The 22,063-nt window shown below is 38.7% G+C and overlaps 1 protein-coding gene across 1 annotated transcript in view; it reads right to left on the bottom strand.

The window, feature by feature from the left end:
• Positions 1-22,063, bottom strand: part of PTBP3 (polypyrimidine tract binding protein 3) — a 57,577-nt gene that overhangs the window by 20,822 nt on the left and 14,692 nt on the right. The window contains exons 3-4 of the mRNA XM_015819208.1: positions 4,311-4,386; positions 1,639-1,808 (exon numbers count right to left, since the gene is read on the bottom strand). Of these exons, the coding sequence (XP_015674694.1) occupies positions 1,639-1,808; positions 4,311-4,386 (246 nt within the window). The remainder of the gene's footprint in view (positions 1-1,638; positions 1,809-4,310; positions 4,387-22,063) is intronic.

Raw genomic sequence — 22,063 nt, 5'->3', positions numbered from 1 at the left:
CCTAATTTGGAATTAGATTTAAAGTTCTTGCCACTTATTTGATTGGGTATACAGTGTTTTTCAACCTTGGCAACTTTAAAACATATCGACTTCAACTCCAGAATTTCCCCAGCATGCCAGTGGAGAATTCTGGAAGTTGAAATCCACATGTTTTACAAAGTTGCCAAAGTTGAGAAACACTGGGCTAGAGTATATAGCATCATTTTCAAAATCAAATAATTATGCTAAAACTGATACCTTTTCACAAAATCGAAACGAATGTTTGGGTGTAAATCAGGATCCAGTCTCCTCCAAATAAATAAGGCAGTGTGAAACATATGAAAGATTTGGTTCTCTAGGCATTGGTGAAGTTGCCCTTTTCAAACATTAAAGGAGCTAAATCTTTTAGCAGATTTGCATGGATATTTTATTGGGTTGCCTGAGACTACCATCAAATTGAAGAAGCTGGGCACTCTACAGATACTGCAAATACTAAGAACCAATGAGAAATTTTAAGGTACCACAGAGCTTTCCAAAAGATGCAATTTCTTCAATGCTTTGAAAAAGGATCTTTATTCACATTAATACAGGGGTGTCAAACTACCAGCCTGCGGGCCGGATACATCATAGCGAAACCGCGCCTACCCCATTGCCGGTAATGGCAAAAAAAGTCACGATATGTTGCGACGTGTCACGTGACGTTGCGAGTTTGACACCCCTGCATTAATATGATTTGCAAAGCACCTTTTCATTTGCAAAGCACCTCCACCACTCTGGCACTATGCGCTCCACATAACAGCCTTACAGTTGCTTAATGACTGCAATGAGGAGAATCAGGATTGCTGTGGTTCAGCAAAATGGATGTGTGAGCGCCTTACAACTTACAACCAAAGTTTTGGCCTCAAATATGACTGTAAGTCGAAGACTACCTGTAGACAGGAACCAAGTTACCTGAGGACTGTCTTCTCTCAATTATTTCTATCCGCCCAATCCAGTCTGGCAAGATGAGCATGCTCCAAGTCCCGTCAGTCAAGGAATGTCAGCTGGCAGGGACCAGGAGGCATGCTTTTCTGCTATAGTGCCTGCCCTCTGAAACATTCTCTATCTGGATATTAGGATGGCCCTGACTCCTTTGGCCTTTTGTAATGCCTTAAAAACCAGTAATGTGCCCAAGTGTGGGGTCCCATGTATATGAAGGGCCCCGTTTCCTGGTTATGTTAATATCTACAGATTGAAATATTGTTCTTGGCGCTGTATGTATTTAATTTTTAGGATTGTAGTTATAATTAGGATTTTTATTTATGATCGTTCGTGGCCCAGAGTCACTTGTTTGAGATGAGTAGCCCTACAAATTGAATCCTGGAGGAACGTTGTCCATGGGGTCGCGATGGGTCGGACACGACTTCGCAACTAATAACAACAGCAAATTGAATAAAATAAAGTAAAATAGATATTTTTTTAAAAAAGATAAAGTTTCATTTAGAAATTATTTCCGAGTTTCAAGTAAGGATATTTAACTTATATCTGAGCCGAAACCTACGTGCCACTGCTGATGTGATAGTGAAAACTAATAATTCCAAAGGTATCAGACAAATGCATCATATTATTATACACTTTATTTTCTGTGGTTGTTTATATGATGAGAAACATTGCACATACCTGGCTTTTTCCTTTCAACATCAAGAGATTAGTAACTTTGCCAAAAGGTACACCTAGAGAAATTACTTCTGCTTCAGTGACATCATTTGGAATTTTACGAAGATGAAGAACTCGAGAAGGTGAGCAGGGAGATCTGTCGCCTTTAAATTTCTTGTTGTCATTCCCATTAGCTAAAACATATATACAAAGTGTTTCAGCACATAAAGTATACCTAGTACAAAGTGTGATTGCTGTGTAAACTCCAAAATTTAAAATTGGTTCAAATTAACTAGAATCAATAATAGTAACTTGAACCTTGTTTGTTAATTAATCTCCTGTTTGTTCACCTTTTTTTTTTGCTTTAGTATAGGAAAAAAATTAACACAAGAAATTTACAATTCTAGTTATGATTAGTTAAGCAGCATAGCATATTTCACTGAACTTTGTTTTGTTTTGGCATGTTTGCAAACAGAGACTGAACCAACAGTCAGAAGATTTATGAAAGCAGAATCAGCTACTAGTAGCTTCTTCTACAGAAATATTTACAAGTATAGGATCTAGTGATTTGATTGTCTCCTGGGGACTTATACATAGGAATAGGAATAACAGTGCTGGAAAAAATCAAAGTGATTAAGAATGAGAAAACCAAAAAATAATTAACTGTGATTAAGCAATGTTATGGCCATTTGCTAAAATATACAGTAGTATGGCTATACCAACAGATAAGGTTTTGTGCATCTTGAAAAAGAATAGCATTGTCCAGTTTTTTGCCAGAAATGCATAATCCAGATCCCTTAGTTGGCACATGCACAGTAATCACAGGTTGTCTTTGCAGGAAATACCTTGCCATTACTAAGGTCTCCAATTTAAATGAAAATGACTCTATTTGCTGCTCAACCTGCTAGGAAACTGGCTAGCAAATTACTGAGGAGAAAATACAATAATTGGAAGTGGTTTATACATGTGTCTGACGGTATCAGGCTAATCTGTCCTGGGATCAGACCAGGAACTTTAGAAACCATTTTGTGTCAACGTTTAACGTTCCAAATGGTTAACAGAGAGTATTCAAAATGTAGTATTTGCTACATGTGAAGATGCTTTCCGATGCTTACTTTTTATTATAACAAGGTTCAAGTGGATCAACTTTCCTTCTCTCTCCTTATTTAATTTGCAAGGTTAAACACAGCCACTTTTCCCAAATTGAGTGCCTTCAAAATTCTGACTACTTCAGTATATAGAATTCTCAAAGCAACATTCCATCTTCCAGTAATTTGTGATTGTAGCCTGCACAAGCTGTGAGCACAGAAACCTATATGCATTTCCCTAGGCTCATATGTACAATAGACATTCCCTTTTGGAAGAGATGCATGCTCAGGGTCCTGTATAGAGTCTGGTTACCTCTGCTTTTCTGCTGGAAAAAAATAGACTTGTCCTTTTACTAAACCAGGAACAGAACTGGAGGTAAACACTTTGCCATGAATCTGTGGACTGAAGTTGAATTTAACTGAGGTACATCATCTCTTTCGCAGCTTCTTCTTAAAGAGGAATCTCCCTCAAAAGCTGCAGTACATTCAAATAATGAAGCAAGATGAACTTTTGCTTCAGCAAATTGCTATTTTGGCCATGATCTAACCAGGAATTTCAATTAGATTCTTTACTTTTGTGATATTAAGTCAAGTTGGGTGTTTATATTTCTCTGTATATATCCTCACCTCTTCCCATTCTTCAGGGTGAGCATGAAGATAATTATTTTATTTACAATCTTTCTGTTCCCTGTAATATTAAACTGCAGTATCTCCTCTCTTAAGAGAGAACATGCCATTTGTATGCAACCATTGCTATCTGGGGGTCTGCTGAGACCACTGTATTCACTTTTATAATTTTTCTTTCAAGCTGACAATTGGATCACTGGGAAATAAACAACTGTGTCATTTATATCTACAAACATTAATTATTTGCATTTTCATACTTAAAAGTTGAAAATGGGAGGATTACATTTTACTTCTTTAAAAAAAATATCTCTGTTGCTCTGTCTTCCCAGGAAAGAAATGTGAACTGAAGTTTCTAGGCAAATATCTCCATGTAACATGACCACAGATTACACTATTGAAGTAATTTTGCTTTGTTTACCTTCTAATAGCCAGAAAAGCACTAAAGGCTGTGGTAGTCCTCTGACTCATATACACTGAGGTTAGGGAGAAGATGCCAGATAAGTGCTCCCTGGAAAGCAGATGGGGAAAGCAGGAACTACTAAGCTGCTATCACAAACAGGAGACATAAACAGGATGTGAAGACTCAGAGACTTCTGGGAGTGGATCTTGAGACTTCTAGGCTTCCACTCTATGGGATCAGCTGTCTGCTACACTAGCCCAGCTAGTTCAATCCATGATTAACATCTCATAAAATAAAGAACTGTGATATGTTCCTCTTGTAAAACATAAGAACAAGCTACAGTCTCATATTTTGCCAGAGTTTCCAGTTCATATAATGGAATAAACAAACAATGGATACATGCAAACATGGTCACTGATTTATTCTTGCAGGTAAGACATTTTTCCCATAGTTCTAACCCAACTGCTTTTTTTAAAAAAATAAATAGACTGGAATGGTTGCAACCATCCTTATCTGTCCCTACATTAACTCATTGAGAAAACATTTATAGGAGCATACACAAAATGCATTCTTAATCATACCAGTAGCAGGAGTAGGATTGCTCATCGTAAGAGTCCCGTATGTGATACCAGAAGGAAGAAGCTCATCAGATCCACGCTGTAAAGAAAATTGTAAATATATTTGATACTCATTCTGTATTTACAGAATATATTTTTTGCCAAAAGTTAAGGCATAGACATTTTTGTTGGAAATACAATTTAAAAAAGACATTAAAAGCAATTTAACATAAATGGAAGATCTATTTTTATTCCATTATGTGTTGCATTATAAGTTAAGTAGGATGCTGAGCTGAAAAATACAATACATTATATGAACAGTAGGTAAAAACAAATACTTTAGGAACAGTGCTTGCTAAATTGGTTCCGTATTCATATATTTTTCCTATTTCCTTGTTTGAAAATAACTAACTGATCATTGCTTTATATTTTCAAACAAGCTGGCTGTCCCACCTACGTATCTGATACCACGTTCTCTTTTCATTGTTCCCATTGTCCAACTTCTATACATGATTAAGTAGGTCAAAACATTCTATAACTATTTGTATTTCAAAATTGTTTTCTAAATACTGAGAACCTACTATTTTTACCATTTTTTACCAATACATCTGACCAGGAGACAAGCTCAAAGGAATCTCAGTACCATTACTGACAAACTATATGGACAACACTTCATTTAAAAAAAAAAACAAGATATACAGAGGTATGGTGCAATACTGACTCATTTGGTTTACTATTTTTACAAGCAACTATCTGGTACAGTATATGCACTACTAGCAGTATGTAACTTATGGGAACTGCCTATCCTATAAAACTGGATATTCCACAGAAATATGCATATTCCCTTGATATAGCAAGACAAAACATTACTATGAAGTACAAAATCTTGATCAATATCAAGTAGACTAAGATGTAGCTATCATTTTATGACACAATTACATTTTCTGTAAGAAAACATTCCTTCAATATCTTGATACATCAAAATTCAAAGCAAATCTTCTGAATTTTAAAAAAAGTCTTTTATTTGCAACTCTTTAGGGAAACAGAAACAATATATCATGTAGCATGCCAGGTGATGAAATCTATTGTACAATAATAAAATCTAACTTCATATGCTAAGAGAAAGGAAAATCAGCACAAGAGAAATTACTTTGTCAATTCAGCTGCTGCTGTACCTACTTATAATGTCACAAGTCATCTTTAATTCTTACTGCTGTGAATATTAATAAAATAGAAGACAGGTATTTCAAATGTCACATGCCATGTTTTTTTTAAGTCCTCATATGGAAAGGTTCAATGCCTGAAACTAAAATTACCATATCCCAAATTCACCAAATTAAGTAGCAACAAACCACAATACATGATACATGTGGTGCCCGTATGAAAATTATGAATTGATTTTCTATTATTATTAAATAAAAATTATAGGCACTGCTTAACATTTCAGAGAAAATTAAGGTCATAATAGATTTGCTCTTGGAAGATGCCATTAAACTTAAAGAGAAAGAATCCAGCTTCATTTGTTATAAAGGAGTGGCTCATTCGAGGTTCTCCCACAAGAACAACTGAATAACAGCACTACAAAGAACCCAAACAGAGTTATTTCTAATCATGTATTAGCACAGTGGTTCTCAACCTTTTTAATGCCGCGACCCCCAACCGGTCGTAAGTTGAGGACTAAACTGGTCGTAAGTCGAGGACTAAACCGTCGTAAGTCGAGGACTACCCAACTGGTCGTAAGTCAAGGACTTTCCCTGCCCGGGAGCGCCGTGCATGCGTGGTTCCGCCCCCTGCGCCGGCCGAGGGGTAGCTGGCAAGCGGCAGAGACGGAGCAGGCCAACCACCAGCTGGGCCCAGCCCAAGGGAGGTAAGGCACCCGCCAGAAAAGGGGGAAAAATGGCGGGCAGCCTTGCTTGGTGACCCCCGTGAAATGGTCGATCGACCCCAAATGGGGTCGCGACCCATAGGTTGAGAACCGCTGTATTAGCATCAATATACTTTCAAAAGATTTGGTAGTGATTTATCTATTTGATCTCAATAAATTTAGAAAGGCTTTGGGATAAAATCAGACTGCTTTTTCAGCAATGGTATAGAGGTGACAATTCCAATTCCAATTAATGCACAGATAAAAATCTATAATCCTAAACTTACATATACATAAATGATAAAATGATTCTTATATTATCAAAACAACTTTTAAAATTAAACTTAAAATGCATAATCATCTGCATCTGAGCAATAAGTTCAACCACAAAGGGCTCAACTTTCACTGAAGTACTGAGATTTGTTCTCAGATCAAAGAAATTATTTTGAAGATCAAAATCTTATCTGATGAGCATAAATTTGCTTTAGAAATCTAAATCCTAACTAAACATACTTCAATTAGTTTTATTTTTTAAAATATAGCACTAATCTTAAAAATAAAGAGCAGATGATATTATTTTTTGCCATGCTAGGTTTGATAAAATTTCTAGTTTTGGTTGCCAGCTGCTTAAACTTTCTCCTGGTCAATAATTACATCTCATTATAATATTGGCTATGTTTTACAGCACTACTTATTATATTGTAAGTATGCATTTTTTATTAAGAATCTCCGGTGGCGAGGCTTCGCCGATGGAGGCTTTTTGCTTAGCCTCCCGCCCGGGACTGCGTCAAAGCTGTCAAAACAGCGCGGATCAGCTGTTTTGCGGCTCGGAACTTTCTCCCCGGGTGAAGGGGAGAAAGTGAGTTCGGTCTGGATAGGGGTTGAGTTCCCTAGTCCCCCCAGGAACGATCCTGGGGGGATGAAGGGGATGAACTCCCCCGGAGTCCGGACCTCTCTCCGCAGCTCGGAGTGCCTTCGCTCTTTGGAGCGAAGCTAGATGTCACTGCCACTGCTCTTACCTTGTATTTGCTGGTGAGTTACTTTTAAACAGACGGAACCAGACAGGGGATCTTTACTTCAGTTACATTGTGACTTTAACTCAAGATTTTACTGGGATTTTTGCTATTTCTTAAGAGTGAAAGTGAGAAGAAAATGGCCGCGGAAGCGTTCTTTCTTTGCAACAAAAGGAAAACGTTCACTCTTCTTTTGGTTGTGGAATGAGACATTTTAAAGGATTTTAAAGATTTCTTTTTACCTTCGGCTTTGGAAAGTTTTAGTTGCAACGAATTTGTAATGCCTATTGGTTGGTGATATTTATATTCTTACTCTTTTGGATTACTGAAGTGGTACTTAAAGAAGTTTGGAGAATGGTTTTAAAATGGCTGCGGAACTGAGAAAGAAAGAAGAAAAAATTTTCTTACTTTTCTTCTGGTTGCTGAGTGAAATCTATTGAAAATGCCTCTATCTTCGTTTATAAATAACTTACAGGATGTTTTGATGCAAGCAGTTAAGCAATATAGTGTGGAAGTTAAAGATCTCTGGGTTAAGAAATTGGAAGAATCATATGAAACTGCGGCATTTGCTCTCCAGAGGTTTATAGTTCCAGATTGTTCAGAGCAACGGGTGGATAAATTATGTGAAGAGGTTGAAGAAGATGATATGGAAATACCCCAAAATGATGATGATAAGCTTGGAAAGCTGGGAAAGGAAGTTGTAACAGATTTGGCTATGGTCCTGGTGTACCTCCCTGGTGGAATTTTGAGAAAAAAAAGTTTATATAGAATTAATTTACGGGTCGTGCATCAGAGAAAACCAGCTGAAGATGTTGCTGTTTGTGTTTTTGGAAGAAGCTTACAGGCTTACTACCTGCAGAAATTTCGGACACGTTATAAAATGTAAAAGGCAGAAGACTCATCGACTTCGACGGTTAATTTGGTATCTGTGATGTGAAAAAGAATGGGAAGCCGGGGGGGAGATGTAAAATGGAAGAGTTGGGACAGATTAATAAATGTTTTATTTAGGTTTTTGATTTGGAAATTAGTAATATTATGGTTTGAATTTGTTATAGGAGATTAGATTATTAATGATATATAATTATATTATTTTAAAGGAATTATATTGTTTTAAGAAGTTAAAGATTGTATTTAATGGGTTTAAGATATTTGAATGATTATAAGAAATTTAAGAGAAAATTTATAAAAATTGTTTTGTACGTATAGTGAAGAAAGTGAAGGGAAAAATTAAGTGAAAAATTTAAGAGAAAATTTATACAAGTTGTTTTACACATAATATTTAGATCTTTAAAAATTGTTTTGTATGTATCTTAGTTTATAGCTTAAATGTTGGTTTTACTAGAGTTAAAGTACGTAAATATTGATTGTATTATGTTTGTTTAGTTAAATTGCAATTTAGATATGGAATGGGAGGTGCTTTAATCCTGTATTTGGTTCCGGGAAGTCTAGGGGGGAGGGGGGAAAGGGATTTCTTAGGTATAGTTATATTTTGGTATACTAGACTGGTAGTGAGATATGAAGAAAGGAGGCTCAGTCGGCCTTCGGGACCACATCTGAAAGAGGAGGAGAGAAGGAGGGGGGATGTATAGGGTAGAGTTGTTGAGAGGGTGGAGAGGAAGGAAGGAAGGAGAGGGAAGTAGGTAGAAGAGAGGGTGAATGTGGTCCTGAGAGGCTGCTGAGCATCTTAGTTTGTTTTTTTTATTATTAATGTATGCCATAATTGTATATTTGTTTATTTTAAAAAATGAATAAAATTTTGTTTAAAAAAAAAAAAGAATCTCCAAAGTCATGGTTTCTGTCCATTTTGCAAACAGAAAGCTTTCAGCTTTGATGTTTTAATATAATGTCTGTAAGATTTATACAATTTAGATGCAAAATATCAAATTTACAATCAGCATAAGATTTGTAAAACCTTCCACTACAATAAGTAATGAATAATATAATGGATGTCCTCCTTTTAGCAACCTGTAAACCAGAAGTATTTTCTCCATTCTGTCTGGAATTTGGCAGGCATGTGTCCAATGCAACTACTACACATCCATTTGGCTGGGAAACACCACAGTTACGAATGGTGGAAGGTCAAATGGCTGCCCATTGCAGCTGACCAGAAAAGTTGAAGTTTTAAGAGAATTATATTTTCCCACTGCAAAATAGACTGGATTTAAATCTGCCTAAAGAATGTTGCTTTAAATAAGATTAACCCTAAATTTCCCATTGATACTTCATATAGTTCCTTAATCTTCAGTCATCATGGCTAAAGGCAGAAGAACAGAAGCTGGGGTGATTGAACAGCAATCACCAGCACAAGCCAGCATTTCAAAGAATTATAGTTTAGCATTATTTGCCTATGTAGCTATAGATTCTTTCTTGGCCTACAGAAATAATACAGAATCTGCAAGCATACTAGTTTTCCAATATTTGCTTTCTTTTGTTCAGTTCTATCTTGGCCCATCCTCATTCTCTCACGCAGAACGGACAAAACTTAATGAGCAACACTGATAGTCTAAGTAAGGTCTGAATTATTTAAACTCATTAGTGTAGTTTTAAAAAATGACAGTTTGGAAGCAAATCAAGGATAGCGAATTTGCTGGTCAACTGTAAAAGCAGTCACTGACAATATGACTAATGGTAAATAACATGGGATTTATTATGTAATCACAAACCCACAGGCTCACAATCCTCATAAAAACGTTGCTATCTGAAGAACAATTAAGCTGGTCATAGAAGACCCTCTTATAATTCAAGGTATTTAACAAAAGCACTTATTTTATGTAGCGTTAATAGTAAGGATGGTATACTAACATTTCCAGATTTAATAGAATACATATTGTTTGCAAAATGTTACTTTTAATTGAAAGAAATCCAATTTAAAATGAACTAATATATATTTCTTTTGTTCCCAAAAGAAAAAAACTGTTGCAAAGTTACTAATAAATGATGGCTCCCTATTTATATTTGAAGAAGCAATTGACTTTAACATTGAAGCCCGAGTCATTCTTAAGAAGCACCATAAAATCTACTTGGGCTGAAATGATACATACATGATATTAGCTTGGTATTAGCTTTACCAAACAATAATTTGTTTAATGTTGACCAAACATAATGTTAGTGCACATTGTTATTGCCTATTCCTCTCAAGATAAGCAAGAACCACCAAGGGTTTGGATTTAACATTCCTCTCCAGCTTTCCCTGACAGTTACAAATAAGAGTTCTGTGTACTGTGTACACAACAACCGGTAAGTAGCAATTCTATTTGCTAAAGGAGTTAGTAGGGTTTGATATTGAGGAGGATAAATACTAAGCAAAGTTGTGGGTTAACTTGCCATCCAAACATAATCAATGAGAAGGATTATGTTTTGCTGGGTGGGGGAGGATATAACTTACACCTAACCTTTTAATATGGTATAGGCCAGGGATGGCGAACCTTTTAGAGACCGAGTGCCGAAACTGCAACCCAAAACCCACTTATTTATCGCTGGGTGCCAGGTGGGCATGGCCCACTGGGTGTGGGCGTGGCTGCGGTAATCACGGCAAACTGGGTGAGCGTGGCCAGGATGGGCGTGGCCACCTCGATGTTGCTTGTGGGGAGGGACGCTTGTGAGAACTGGGCAGGGGGAGTTCCAGGGGGTTTCTGGCGGGTGAGGCAGTGGGCAGGAGGCTCGTCCTGCGGGGTGAAGCGAGGCAGGGGGCAGGGCGGGGATGCCATTGCCGCGGGGCAAGGCAAGGTGAGGCAGAGGCCAGGGTGGTGCTGCCTAAAACTATCAGCCCCCGCACACAGAGGCCAGCGATCGCATGGGGTCCAATGGTGTCCGTCAGCAGCTCCTCGACCAGCAGACTTTGGGGCTCCATAGCCCACTGCAAATACTGGGCCAGCCCTCCAGCTCCAGGCAGAGTAAGGGAGGGGGAGGCGCGTGATGCAGACCCCGGGCGCACCTACTTCGTCCCATCTGTTTCTGCTTGCGGTTAGAGAGCAGGTCGCTGCTATTCATCTCCTTGGCCCCCTCGCAGATCTTGCCCATGGCCCACACGTGGAGCCTGTTCCCCTCACACACCCGATGCACCTTAGCCCCGCCTCGGGTTGCCGCTGCCAGCAATTTGTGCAGGTCCATTAGGCTACCGCCGCCACCTCTTGCCCAGGGACCGCTGCCCCACAAGGCTGGGCAGCTCTGTGCGAACTCCACTGCCTCATTGGGGCCTGCTGAGACCAGAGAGCAGCCAAGGCACCTCCAGACATCCGGCCACCCCTCGTCCTCCTCTGCTGCATGGCTGGCTGGTTTGACGATGAGGGCGTGCCCCCACAAATGGAAAGACAAGACTCGGGCACAGCTGGGTTTCAAAGTTATCGGACCAGGCGCTCGGCTCGGACCGGGACCCCTCCGCTCGGGAAGCCCTGCGGCTGCTGGGGGGGATGTGGGGAGTTGAGGAGTTCCCCGGTTCCCGGCCTCACCATGCGAGGCAGCTCGAGGCTTTGAAATGCCATCCTGGAGGACGTCTCGGGTACCCGGCCCACATGTTGGGGAGGGAAACTGGTGGTGCGGAAACCGCGCCGACACTAGCTCCGGCCTAGCGGCGCGCCAGCCACGTTCAGGATACCCAGAGAGAAGAATGGCTGTGGCAGCAAACCGTCTTCCCCCTTCGCAGCTGCGGACGTTTCCCTCCGATCGGTCCGACGCACCCGAAGGCGAAAGGGGTGGGAGTTGCCAGGCAGAGGCCGTGAGAGGAGGGGACCCTAGAGCGGGCGGCGGGGCCAATTCCCCACCTGGCAGGTGGGATCACAGACCAGCCGAAGGCAGGGAAGCCGTTGTCCCCGGCTTCGGCCAGGTGGCATGGTGGCCGCCGGGTGGAGGCCGCAAACGGAGGAAAGGACTCCGGATTGGGCAGCATGGGGCCACGTGGCGGGACAACCTGCCAATTCCCCACCTGGCAGGTGGGGGTCATGGACCGGCCAATGATGGCAGGGAAGCCATCGTCACAGCGCTGGGGGTCGCACGTCACCGAGGAGGATGGAGGAGGAGGGTGGCCATGGACAGTTCCCACTAGTCAGACGCACGTAGAGAGAGGGAGGGGAGCGTGCCTCTGGCGCGCGTGCCAACAGAAAGGGCTCTCCGTGCCCAGTCTGGTATGCGTGCCATAGGTTCACTACCACGGGTATAGGCTGTAGGTACAAATAGGACAAACAATTAAGGCCTGCAGTACCACCCAACTTTCCCAGGGACATCAGAGACTGAGATTGAGAAAAGGACAAGATTCATAAGCAGATAAGCCACGTGGGTTATCAAACATCTTCCAACTTTGAAGATGCAGAATTATGCAACGTTAACTACAAAATTCTGCACTGATTGCCTCCCCCCAATATACACATACCCCAATTCCAAAGATAGAAAAAAAGAGTGGAAATTATCTAGCTACCATATACTAAAAGTATCTGAAGAATATTAAATGTACAGAGGGAAACAGACAATCTCCTATCGGCTATGAAGAATTAGACATAAACTGCTACAAATGCCTTTGGCTGCAGCATCCAAATAGTGTGTGCGATGCCATTTTGCTTGAGAAAATCTGGGGGAAGATCTAATCACTACAGTCTTTAGCTTTGTTGATTAATTCATTAAAAAGTTATCAATTCTTGTCATTGGCACTGATAAATAATGAAGTGCAACACTATTTCATGAAGCTTACAAAGCATTATTTCTAAATAGTTATACTTAAAAAGTCTTACATTCTTTAGTCTGATGTGTTGTCACAAAGAAAATTCTTACAATCTCTTGCCAACGGGTCAAATTCTTTCTAATTTTAGGAATTTTATATTCAAGAAAAATATATAGTAAACATAAGTTATTAGTTGCAGTTACTTTTTTCTTACTTCTTTTGCTCTAAATAATCTACATTCAATTAGCAGAGAATGTCACTTTAAGGTTTGCAATTAAACATAACTTATTGCTAACTAGGCCTGCAAAATCACCACAGATTACTGCTATACCCTGATCTACAATAAGAGTCATCTGGACCACCACAAGTTATACACGTTTCTATAATATATTTAATACTTTAGCCAGCAGAGTTCTAGCAGCAAGTATCTTGCATACTTTGATTAAAAGAAAAAAACATATGTATGTTCCAAAAAATTGAACTGATTTTATGGAATTATTTTAAAAAATATGGGCTAAAACAATGTTCCAAGATACTCCGATAGAAATATTTTTGGAGAACAATTCTGGAGAAAAAATTAGTAAAAAATAATTTAAGTTTCCATGCTATGTCCTTTAAAAAAATAGCATGTGTATCTCAAAATTTTATACTCAATGAATAAAATGATAGGAGATATACAGAAACACTGTCCAAAATGGTTTAGGGTTTCTTGCCTGAGCAGGGGGTTGGACTAGATGACCTCCAAGGTCCCTTCCAACTTTATTATTATTATTGTTGTTGTTATTATTATTATTATTATTGTTGTTGTTGTTGTTATTATTACTACTACTACTACTACTCCACGGGATGCGATTGAGTTTGACTCCCGTGTCCTACACGGTCATGTGAGGTCTTCATTTAATGACCTGCAAGGTCCTGGATTTTCAACAGCAACCAGTCCAGCCAGGATTTCTGTTGCTAAGCTAATGTGGTCATGTGATGCTGCATTTTACAGCCAGATCACTTAATGAGGAAATCATGGTCCCAACTACCATCAAAACCCAAGGACTATCTGTATATACGTGTATGGTATATGCATGAAATTATTTTTTTCTCTATTTAGAACTTTAAAAAATTATGAACATTTCAGTATTGTTCATGGCATTACATTTTCAATTTAAGAAAACTATCAGTATCATTTTTCATGATTCCTAAAAGAACTTGCCTCTGACAAAGAAGAATCAGAACAATTCCCCTCCCCCCAAAAAACCATTATAGTTCTCTTATAACTTGCAGTTTTGTTTCTCAGGAAATCTGCCTAATGTTTATCACCTAAAAGTTTACAATTTATAAAACAATCATTATACTCCATGAATATAGTGCCAAACAATGGATTATACAAAGTATCAAAGAAGCTCCGTTCTCACTGTGTTCATTTATAGACTTCTTCTATGTGTCTTCCACTGTCAAGAAATATCCATTTTAGCAAGATTTGTTGTGTAATTGTTGGAACACTTGTATAGAATGCAAACAGCCAACACCCCTTTTCAAAACTTATGCACCATATCTCACAAATCTATTATTTATTTGTTTGTTTGTTTGTTTGTTTATTTTTATTTAAGGCAGAAAGGCATACTATGTATGCCATCCTGAGCTCCTGAAGAAAAGGCCGGATATAAATCTAATAAGTAAATATGGTTGGATTGAAAAATTCCATCTTCACTAATCTCTGTACCATTTGAAGGACAACTAGAAACTCTTTGTAACGAAATAATTTGACACACGTAAACAGCTCCCAGTGTTACTTCCGCAGATATTACATTTTGTATAACGAAATTTGGTTCAGCCACAAACTTAGCAAATCATAGTAAATCCTATGTATGAGAATGCCTAATTGATTTTATGTTTGTTTTACTATTTTGTAAACTGCACAGTGTCACTTTATCGGGAGGGAGGGAGGGAGGGAGGGAGGGAGGGAAAGAAAGAAAGAAAGAAAGAAAGAAAGAAAGAAAGAAAGAAAGAAAGAAAGAAAGAAAGAAAGAAAGAAAGAAAGAAAGAAAGAAAGAAAGAAAGAAAGAAAGCTGTTCAGAAGAAACAAAATTAAACTGATGTCCGTTTACAAGAAGGGCCAAATGGAAGCACATTCAAGTATTTGTATAGATTCAATGAAAAGGGAAATCATCTAGCATTACATTTGGCCTTGGTAACTATATACAGAAAACGTTTAGAAACAAAATATTGTGGAAGAGCTAAACTTATGCAAAGAAAGCAATTTCACTACACCAGTTCACTTGAAATAGCAACAAGCCTCAACAGAACAACCAACAACCCATTTTACTACGGGTTCAGTGAGTTGATCAGTAATCTCCCTAGAAACAAGGCTCTCAGTTTAACACAGGGAGTGAGCAGCTGTTTCAGTCTTCTTTCTCACTGGCGCAGTTTGCATGCAGCTAATTCCATTGTCTAATGTATCAATTACTGGAGCTTCCTGCTAGATCAGTATCAGGATCTGGTATGTCTTAAACAGACACACACAGAAAATATGACAACCATTGAGGGAATGAATTCAGTATCCATATATTAAACTAATAGGATTAACAAAATCAAGATACTTTATCCTCAAGAAATTCTTACCAGATGGTCAATCACAAAGAGAAAATATTCTTAATATTTCTCTTTTTACCAAATTGGTTAAGATAAGAAACAAAGAAGTTTCTGAATCAGTGGCATAAATGGATTCATGAAGTGTCCAAAAGTATCTTCTGTGCTTTGCTTTACTGGGAAATCCAATAGCATCCTAAATGACTGCTCTAGGTTCAGCCTTACCCCGTTTCATCATTATGAAGGCCAGAAAAGGGAAGCCAAGAGATTGCATAAACTGTATTAATTGCTGTCTGTATAGACTATATTAATATAGTTGCCTGCTATGTTACATAGATTTTACACAATAGATCTTTGCAAGGTATCAAATAATCAATGTAAAGAGCTCAAATAATGAATTTTTATGTGTACAACTGACTATTCCAAGAAATAATAAAAATATGTTATATTAGGAGTGAATATGAAAATATTCATATTGTTAAACTTTAAAGGAGAGATAATTAACTTGTTTACAACTGTTATAAAGAAGCTTTAAACGTCTTTTCCTACTTTTTCTTTTACCTCTTCCCTTTTTAATTTCACTCTATATAGTTTCATGTTTATCTTTTACTTATATGAAAATCTTTCATAAAAATTATATTAAAAGACTGATGAAAATATACTCTTCAAATAGCTATAGCTCAGTGTTTCTCAACCTTGACAATTTTAAGGCATGTGGACTTCAACTCCCAGAATTCCACAGCCAGCACTGCTGGCTGTGGAATTCTGGGAGTTGAAGTCCACATGCCTTAAAATTGTCAAGGTTGAGAAACACTGCTATAGCTGTAGCTAAGTAAGTAAATACCAAATTAAAAAAAATTAATCTCCAAACAAAAACACGAAATTCCACATCCAATGGAAACACCTTTTTTTTTTTTTTGGGCAAGAATTTTCACAATAAGGAACGCTATGACAGGAACTGAACCTTTCCCAAATGGCTGCATAGGAACGTACTCTGCAACTTCATTCAAAATTTGTTTTATTAATCATAAAATAAGAAAAATTCTAAACATCCAGCACATATCACTTTCTAATTAAATTCTCTCTTAAGCACCTATCCCCTCTTTCTGACAAAGCTTTATTGCTTAGTTTGGGAGGCAGAAACCATTTTTGTTATTTGGTTTTAAACCATGCTATTTGGACATCACAAGAAAAATAACCTAATACATCTTTCCCCAGAACTGTGTTATCAGCTGCAGAGGAGAGAAGCAGATACTCAGAAAAAAGATAAAAAGCTCCTTAATAGTGTTTGTGACAGCTGCGGTATGCATCTCCGCACATCTCCAAATCATAATATGCCCTTTCAATCTCAACCACTACTTTGAACTACAATTTGCTGGAAGCTCATTAAGGATTTTTTCGCAAAAGGGTTTTTCAAACAATTTCAGGTTGCTGAACCTGTCGGTTAAAAAGATTCCTGAAAGCTCTGATCAGGAGATGCAGTTTGAGTGATTTTTCCCCTCTCAGAATCCCATCAAGTTCTCCCAGAAGTCTAGGGGTCCGCAGAACTCTGAAAAATCCTGCCTTAGAGATTAACAATGGCGATTTATTTATTTTTTTGACAAGACTTGACAAAATGCTGAAGATTTATCCATCCACACATACTCATAATAGATTCACTGGCTACATTTGCACTTCTAACTATATATACAGTACTAAAGTCACACAGAACTTTCAGCTAATTTACTCTGCCACCAGAAGTGGCATGTGTGTTCCAGATGACTGCATTGTATAAATCAGTGATGGCGAACTTTTTAGAGAGTGCCAAAAAAACCGCCCCCGCCCGCAGGGCCATCCACCGCCTCCACGGCCCGCCGATCGCCCAGGTGGCCCAGCAGCGCCATGGCGGGCACGCCCTCCGCCTGCGTCCCACAGCATCATCTGCGCGCGATGGGGTGCGAGGGCGGAGTTTTGTCCCTGCTGTCCGTCTGCCATGTCCTTGGCTGCGCTGCTCTGTGCAGGCTGTGCCTGGGGGCGACTCTCCTCTGGGGGGGCTGCTGGTGAGGAGGGGTCTGCGGGGGAGGTGGGGCTGGGGTGACGGCACGTGTGCCCACAGAGAGGGCTCTTAGTGCCGCCTCTGGCACGCATGCCATAGGTTCGCCACCACTGGTATAAATCTTAATCCCTTGCTACTGGCCCTGCTATTTTGGCATGGCACAAGTCAAATTCTAAGAGAACCCTGGAGTATCAGTTTACCTATTCCTCCTTCAAGAAGAGCTCCAAAATAATCCATGCCATCAGAGAGTTCTTTTACAGGTTAGGACACAATAAAGCTAACAATACTGAACAACTCAATACTAAAAGAAGGTAGCAACTTTGCCAACAGAAGATAACAAGTGCTTATGAAAATGCTAGTGCTAGAAAAGAACAAAGACTCTTTTAAGATGTTCACTGTTCCATATTAAGATTTGCACGTTATAACAAATCTTTTCTACAAACAAGCAGAAGGGATGAAGAAGATTACAAATGGATTGAAGAACACCAGCAAATCTAGAATGAAAATGTATCTTTAATCAAACAAATAAAGTTCACGGCATCAAGAAAAAGATAGAACCTATGTAATTAAAAGTATTAGACTAGATAAAATAAGATTTTAAGAAATTCTGTTCAGCAAGAAAATAAGATTTTTTAAAAGCCATTACATGTAATCTATATAGCATTCTATTGTTTATTTTTCTGAATTATTATATCCAAAAGTTGACTTTCACCTAGTATGCCTAAACGAAAGGTCAAGATACGTATTGGTAATAAATTACCATCATTTGAAAGGCAGTGCAGTCTACTTGCAGAGACCAAGGGTCCTATATATACAGTATTCTTTTTCTGCTGTGTCTCCCTGACAATATAGTAGTCTCCATTCAGGCACAAACATTCTCAAGCAAGGAGCACAGCAAGAGAGGTAAGGATCTTTTTATCATATTAAGGGGAAAATAGTTCAGAGGATGCATAATTTCTGAAAGTTCAAGTCCTCTAAGCCAATTTTCTTTGCAAAGGATCCCTTAAATTGTGAATTTCACCTTAAAGCAGGGATATGGAATTATCCATTTCAATAACTTTCCATCAAACTCTGCAAACTTTCTTACAGAATGGGTCCCTTTTTTCCCCCCCAATGCTAAAATGTTTTACAACAGACAATATTTTCTGTCCCTGAAGTCTGTCACTTATACTGTTCAGAATACTTAGAAACCATATATATGAAAAGAAAGAAAGGAATTGTATGTATAAATGGATTAATAGTATGTGCGTGTATGTGAATATTGGCAAAAGGAAACATTCTTGATTTCTGATATATCCTTCTTTTCCAGGTCTTGATTACTTTTGCTTGAGGGGAAAAGAAACTCTTGCTCTCAATAGATGAACCTTGAATGTGGGGGAGATGGTGTGTGACAATCTGCCACTTAGCCCTTTTGCCTCTTGACCCAATGAAAGATCTGATATTATATAGCATTATGTAATTTCAAAGCGGTAGAACTTGGATAAGTAAGACTATGTACATGGAAGGCAGACTTTGAAAAGTTTTCTTGTTTGTTTTAAATACAGGTGTTCTTCAACTTACGACAACAATTGGGACAGGAGACAGAAATTTTCATCAATAGCCAATGTGGTTGTAAAGCACGACCACGTCGCTTAGCAACAGCAATCCCTGCAGTCTTGGTTGCCATCATTAACTGAATCCCAGGATCATTAGGCAAGACAACTTCCTGCCAGGTACTCACAACTGAGAAGTCACTGGGGAAACTGGCTGGGAATTTGCACATTCAAGGCCCACCGGCAGGTAAACGACTGCTGGCAGGTAGGCGAATAAGGGAGAGTGAGAGCAGATGGTGCGCAAGAGGTGTGGAGATGATGTGCTAGGGAAGATTGGAGGGGTGTGTGTTTGAGGGTGCGGTGGTGGTGGGGGATGCACGAGAGGCACTGCACGAATCAGGGAGGGCTAAGAAAAGACTGCAAGGCGGGTGCAGGAGTAACGACAGTGTGAGTGAGGTACTGTGTGGATGAGGAAGAGTTGGGAAGGGTGTGTAAGAGGCACGACGATGCATGCCTAAGGGTGTGCGAAAGAGGCACTGTGCAGGTCAGGGAGGGTGTGTGGGGCTAAGTAACCATCATGGTGCAAGCATAGGAGTCTGGGGATGATGTGCAAGTGTGGGGAGACTTACCTTAAAGAACTCAGCAGGGAAGGTGACAAATGGCAATCACATGATTTACTGGGTGCTTGGCAACCAATTTCTAAGTGTGAAAGAGTTGTCAAACACCCGATCACAATTACATGAACATAGGAGTGCTGGGACGGCTGGAACTCTTGAGGTCTGTTTGTAACCACCATTCAGCCTGTTGTAACTTGGAATGGTTGCTGATGCATGGTTGTAGGTCGATGACTATCTGCACACTACAAAAAGTCCTCGCTTAATGATTGCCCTGTTTAGCAAACATGGTAAGCTACCACAAGTTTTTATGTATTTCCTCTGCTACCAATTTTTAGCAATAATAGTGAGAGGATCAACAGAGCTTGCAGTTACATATCTCCGCTGTTAACTGTAAAGAATGGGTGGCGTCCAGATCATAATCAACAGACATAGTAGAAAGATACATTTCTCAGACACAGATGACAACTTCTACAAGCCACAAGAGGACTGGAAATGGTACTACTTGTCTCTCTCCCATTTTTGAAAAGACAAAGGACTATTTTAATATTTCAGTAATATATTGCTACCAAAAATAAAGAAACAGCTGGACTTCTCTTCATACAAAAAGTTGATCACTCGAAACCATGGCACACTTTTTTTAAAATTAAACTCAGGCATATTTAGAAAACTGTGTCTAAATATATGCTTCCTATTTTGGAATTATGTTATTCTACCTTTCAGCAACAATCCAAGCCGTTTTCATTTCTGGATGTAGAAGGTTCTCATAAGGCTTCAGAACTATTCTCTCAGATCTACAGCTTTTTGTCAGATACAAGCAACCAGATAGGTCCAAACAGATACTTAATTCTTGATCACCTGTATTACAAGAATCGCACCAGATTGTCTGCCTTCACCTGAGAAAGAGCAAATATAGACCTATAGTCATTTTCTCACCCAATAGACTCTAAGCTGGAATGTCTCTTTACTCTCCCCGGCGGGGGTCCCTCCCCTTCAACTGGTGGCTTCACCACATTTTTCCTCTTACTGATATGCTAGAAAACTCAAATGTCTGCTGCTTGTAATATTACTTCTTCCCCCCAAATCCAAATGGATATAGTAGTTGGTTAATAGGAACTGGAATTTCCATCGTTAAGTGATGCAGCTATAAAGCGTGACATCAGGTGACTGCACTGCTTAGTGATGGCAATTCCAGCAATCCCCAGTTACCATTGTTAAGTGAGTACCGGGTCATTAAGCAAGGAATTTAAGTGTTTATGACTTCTAACTTCCTGCCAGCTTCCCTGTTGACTTTACTTGTGGGAAACCAGCAGGGAAGTTTGCAAATCATGAACATGTGACTGCAAGAGCATTGTATCTGCCGGAACTTTGATGACCAATCATATCCACTCTTCGTTCAGCATCTTGTAACTTAAAACCATTTAATGTAAAGATCCATTCAACCTAAAGAACCTAAATAATTCATCTCTGCTATAATACACTGTTAACTTCCTGGTGTGAATATACAACAAGGGAAAAATAAAAGTAAATAGAGGGTTTTATCTCTATGGCTGTCAATGACACTGCCCTATGTCTGTGGTCCAGAGACATACACATTCAACCAAACCCTTTGTTGACAGCGTATACTGTATAAACCCCTAGAATTAAGGTAATTTCAGCATTCAAAGGGTGCCATAATGGTATATACATCCTAAAGAAGGACTATTTATGTGGTTGCTAATATTTAACAAGGATCTGATGACACAATTGTGCATGCAGCCTTAATTTGAATATCTATCTAAAAACAAAAATATCCCTATACCACCTAAATATTTGTGCTTTCATTTGTGTGTAAATGTCATTTTCTGTAAAGCTATAATTGCAACACAAATATATGAAATCATATTACTCATTAGCAGTACTATAATATTTGTATTTCAGTACAATAAGTCTAATCAACTCTCTATGGCTCATGATGCAATGGCTTTTTGACTTCAAACTATAGTACATTATCAGAATTTGGTTTTGTTTTTAAATCCTATGTTCTATTAAATTAAATCAATGATATAACAAATTATATTTGTTTATGTACGAAACATTATCTGCAAAGAAAATTGCTATAAACTCCTAATAAAAAACATTATTTCTTTAGAATGCATAATTTCTTTTCATTCATCTCTTAAGAATGCTTTTGACAGTAACATACTTCATTTTCCAAAGCTTCAAGTTTATAAATTGCTTCACCTTCTTAAAATAGCTTAAACAAAATTTAGCATGCATTTGGTCTTTGCTTTTATATTAGTCATAACACACGTTTGTTTTTAAGGCCACAAATCTATTGTATCTGAGGATATGCCTCAGTTTTGTATTTATATTTTATATTTCTTAACCACCCATCTCCCTCAGTTAGTTCAACGAAACTTCTAAGTGTATATGTGTGTGTTCATGTTCATATATTAGAGTTATTTAACTGAAATGCTCCAGTAAATTATGTATAGAAATTTTCCTGA

Source organism: Protobothrops mucrosquamatus, unplaced genomic scaffold (assembly GCF_001527695.2).
Source record: "Protobothrops mucrosquamatus isolate PMUCROS unplaced genomic scaffold, P.Mucros_1.0 scaffold874, whole genome shotgun sequence".
NCBI classification, from domain to species: Eukaryota; Metazoa; Chordata; class Lepidosauria; order Squamata; family Viperidae; genus Protobothrops; species Protobothrops mucrosquamatus.
The sequence above is the reverse complement of the archived record's forward strand: the minus strand, read 5'-3'. Positions and strand labels throughout refer to the sequence as shown.